Genomic DNA, 4,876 nt, shown 5'->3' on the forward strand with positions numbered 1-4,876 from the left:
CAACATACCGTTCTCAGAAACAAAGCGTACTGCTGCTGGCCAGACAGAAAACCGCGATGTTTATTCGAGTCAAGAACACGGAAATTTTAGAGGGTTACGTACCGCGCTTAGATACGCAGGAAGGTATATACATAGGCGAAACCGTTGTTTCAAATAATAATGGAATAGCTTGTTTGTACGCGATTAACACACTGGATGAAGATGTTGAAATGGAAATTCCCGTAATTCCCTTGTACCCTTTCGATACAAGCGTAGACGAGGATAGTAATAGCATAAAATGTGAAACTTTAGAGCACGCGATAACTCGGACGCGAGGAAACCGCGCTAATGAAGTATTCAATTTATTGCGATTAGACCATTTGAACTCAGAAGAGCGTAAAGCAGTTGCTCTCTTAATCGATGAGTATGCTGACCTTTTTCACATCCCCGGAGAACCCCTGCGAGTTACTAACACATGCATGCACCGTATACTAACCACAGACGAGATACCCGTCAACACCAGACAGTACAGGCATCCTCCTTTTCAAAAGCCAGAAATTGAGAAACAGATTACAGATTTATTAAAAATGAATATCATAGAACCATCAAATTCACCGTATAATTCACCACTATGGATTGTACCAAAGAAAGAAGATTCAAAACGAAATAAACGATGGCGGTTAGTTATCGATTATAGAAAATTAAATGAAAAAACGATTGGAGACGCTTATCCATTACCTTTAATATCAGACATACTCGACCAACTAGGTGGAGCAAAATATTTTTCAATATTTGGCTTAGCCTCAGGATTCCATTAAATTGCTATGCATCCAGACGATAAACATAAGACAGCATTTACAACACCCCACGGACATTACGAGTTTAACCGAATGCCTTTTGGACTGAAAAACGCACCAGCAACCTTTCAACGACTTATGGACTTAGTTTTACGGCGCAAACTTGAAGTTACAATCGGACAAGTGCGAATTTCTTAGAACAGAAGTCAAATATCTAGGGCGTATTATATCAGCTGACGGAGTTAAACCAGACCAAAAAAAAATCGAAGCTGTAAAGAAATTTCCTGTTCCGAAAACCACGAAGAATGTTAAAGAATGTTTAGGACTATCCGGATATTATCGTAGATTTATTAAGAACTTTGCTAAAATCGCTAAGCCTTTGTCAAAATTAACTAGCAAAAATAAAAAATTTGAATGGAATTCTAATACGCAATTAGCTTTCGAAATCTTGCGCGATAAACTTTGTGAAGCACCTATACTACAATACCCTGATTTTTCGTCACAATTTGTAGTTACAACAGACGCATCTGGTTTCGCAGTAGGAGCCATTTTATCGCAAGGAAAGCCAGGCGAAGACGCGCCCGTCGCGTATGCTTCTAGAGTTTTGAACTAGCATGAAAGAAATTATTCGACAACTGAGAAGGAAATGGTGGCAATCGTTTATGCAATTAAAACTTTTAGACCATATCTCTATGGTAGACAATTTACATTGTTAACCGATCACAGACCGTTAGTATGGGTAAATTCTACGAATGACTTGCGCCTAAACTGAACATCGAAGTTATAGAAAAAATTATACCTAACAGTGATGTAAACCGTATGCCAGAACCCCGACGTACGACGAGACAGCATAGACCGACATCTAAATACGCATGTTACAAAGGTTTAGGAGGCCACCAAGGCACCCATGCAAGTAAACCTTCAAAACCCAAAGCTGCGAGAAACAAAACTAGCAGTCCAAAAATCAGAAAACAGGCAGTGGAAATTTCGCAGACTCCCAAGACTCCAATTTCACTTGAGAACGTTAACAAAGAATGAAGACGATTTATCTTGACCTTGGAGATTTGTTGATTAATGTTATTCTTGGATATGAAGGTCACAACTCAAAACACTTTTTTATCGTGTTAACGTTTCGGCCCTGGTGGGGGCCCTCCTCAGAACATTTTATTTAAATATCTGTCACGAACAAAAATAAAATAATGTACAACTAGGTTTTAACAAAATTAGACATAGTGGTATAAATAATATACAAGGATGTTTGAGCAAGTATAAAAGAGGAATTACCTAGTATGAGATGACACTTCCAATTACATAGAATGCGTGTTGGTAATTGATGAATAAATAGAAACAATAAAAACAATAAAAACAAAAACCGAAACACACTGCGTTCGCGACACGTAATTCCCACGAATTCATATTTGTTGTTAGTTTGGTATAATGAAATAAAACACACCGCCGTTATAGGTTGAGTCCAGAGCAACATAAGCACAGGTGGAACGTCCAGTGTGTAGTGGGGGGAGGTCGATCTCGATAGTTATCAGAGCAAACGCAGAGTCAACGGGTTAAAAGGAAACCAAAATTTTTGTTAAGGAGGTAAAATCGAGAGCAAGCTCAGTCGGTAATGGACAATTACAATGGTCGTATCACAGAGGTGTAAATATTACTTAGATGTTCTATGTCTTGTTTACGGTTGACAGAATTGGGATGTGCAACAATATTGCACATTTCTAACAGTAGCCTATTGTAATACAACGGTTCGACGTCAATAATGCTGGCTTGAGAATAATTAAAAGAGTTGTCGAAATCGATGGCATGTCTCGTCAATGCAGTATAATTATCCTCGTGTTCATGGATATTGCGTTTATGCTCGGTTATCCTGGTGTGTAGTTGCCTACTAGTTTGGCCTATGTAAGACATGTTGCAATGGTTGCAAGGTATTTTGTAAACTACACCAGAGCGCATACCTAGGGGTAAGGGGTCCTTACCCGAATCAAACATCGAGGATAGATCATGTGCACATTTACCCACAAATTGAATTTTGTACTTATAGAATGTTCTGTTGAGTGACTCAAACAACCCAGCAATGTATGGGATGGAAATATAGCTTTTTTGATTGGTTTGTGTAGTAGTTACATCGATATTATTGTTAGGGCTGGTCGATGACAAGATGGAATCGTATTTAAACTGTATATGTTTGTTGAGCAGGCGAGGTGGATAGTCGTTTTTACTTAGTACCTGCTGAATCAAGGACAAATTTTTTTTGTGATATTCCATACTTGAGAGTCGGATCGCTCTGTCAAGTAAGCAATTAATCGTTCCAATTTTGTATGATCTGGGATGGTGAGAATGGTAATTTAAATACCTTTGTGACCAAGTAACCTTATGAAACCAATCAGTTTTAATGAGCTGGTTATCATTGATGATCAGGACATCTAAAAAGCTAATTCGGTGATTAGACTCTAATTCAGAGGTAAATTGTAGTCTCGGATGGAAACTGTTGAAGACGGAAAGCATTTCTGCAACTTTACCCGAAGGGACATCTGTAATTATGTCGTCTACATATCTGAAAAAGAATGAAGGCTTGAAGTCCAGTTTGTTGAGACAATATTGTTCAAGATCATCCAAAACCAAATCCGACAAAATTGGAGAGAGCGGTGAGCCCATCGGTAAACCATAAGTCTGAGCATATATGTTATGATTAAATTTAAATATGGCAGCTTTAAAACATATGTGCAATGCTTTTAAGAGTTCGTTAAGTGGGACCGAAATTTTGTCCACTAACTGATGCCAGCGCTGTTTAACAGCGTTGATTGCAAGATCTTGTGGAACATTTGTGAACAATGACACAACATCCAGCGAAACTAAAATATGATCAGGTGGGAGACAAAGGTCCCTAATAGCATTCACCAGAGCAAAACCATCTCTTACACGTGACAAGGGAGGTACGATGTTGTTACCTATACATTGACTGAGGAAACGAGCCAGATTGATAGTCGGGCTATCAGTGAAAGAAACTATAATTCGTACCGGTGTATCCGGTTTGTGAATTTTCGGTCGTCCGTAGGCTCTAGGTGGTAGGCAATCAGTTTTTGCAATATGACGTCTAAGTTGATCAGAGATGAGTTTGCTTTTAGACCAATCCGTTGTTAGTTTTTTGACTTCTTGTTGCAAGGTACAGGTGAGATCGTATCTAACAACTTTGTAAGAGTTGTTGTTAGAGAGTTGTTGCAACATTTTATCCTCGTACATTTGTTTGTTCATCACACAGTCGTGTTTCCCTTGTCCGCCTTCAAGAAAAGTAAGTCCTGGTTGTTATTTTGAAAGATCTTAGTTTCTTTAATTTTGTGAAGGATATTCTTGTCAGCGTGAAGGGGAGAAGGGGTGTTGATGAACTTTTTTATAGTGTTGGTAAAATCTTGGCAGGCCGTATTAATTACGTAATTATTTTTGTTCGTGACAGATATTTAAATAAATTGTTCTGAGGAGAGCCCCCACCAGGGCCGAAACGTTAACACGATAAAAAAGTGTTTTGAGTTGTGACCTTCATATCCAAGAATAACATTAGTTAACAAAGAATCTTCGAAAACATATATAACTCCAGATCCTCAGAGCCAACGAAATCCGATATCGATAAATATTTCAAACGCTTTACCAGATCTAGATGCAATAGTAGAACCTAATGATCCACAGAATTTAGAAGATAAATCGATTGAAATAAGTAACCTAGACAACGTATCAGATATCACAGTATCTGATGATTCGCAAGCCTCAGTAGAATTACCAAGACAAGAATCTACTAATTTGATAGAAACTCGAGACAATTTATAAATGAGAAAAGATAATTATCTATGCTTCATTTCCACTAACGGAATAGCGCTAGGCAAGATAGGTAAATTTTTAGATGAAAAAGGATACTTGAAAAACATTAAACCAGTTACAGAATATCAGATAGGACACGTAATTATATTGGGAACACCAAAGAAACGAATAATCGCATTAGTTACTCAAGAACATGAACAAGACACACCTTTGGAAAATAATTATTACGATGCATTTGTACATTTGAAACAGAATATGGAAGATTTGAATATTAAAACAGC

At 37.8% G+C, this 4,876-nt stretch overlaps 1 protein-coding gene across 1 annotated transcript; it reads right to left on the reverse strand.

Annotated features, from left to right (window-relative positions):
* Positions 1-2,405: 2,405 nt before the first annotated feature.
* LOC124212272 (uncharacterized) lies at positions 2,406-4,037 on the reverse strand. Its single transcript, XM_069133176.1, has one exon. The coding sequence runs from the start codon at positions 4,035-4,037 to the stop codon at positions 2,406-2,408; it is 1,632 nt and encodes a 543-aa protein (XP_068989277.1).
* Positions 4,038-4,876: the final 839 nt, after the last annotated feature.

Source organism: Neodiprion pinetum, chromosome 2 (assembly GCF_021155775.2).
Source record: "Neodiprion pinetum isolate iyNeoPine1 chromosome 2, iyNeoPine1.2, whole genome shotgun sequence".
Taxonomy (NCBI): Eukaryota; Metazoa; Arthropoda; class Insecta; order Hymenoptera; family Diprionidae; genus Neodiprion; species Neodiprion pinetum.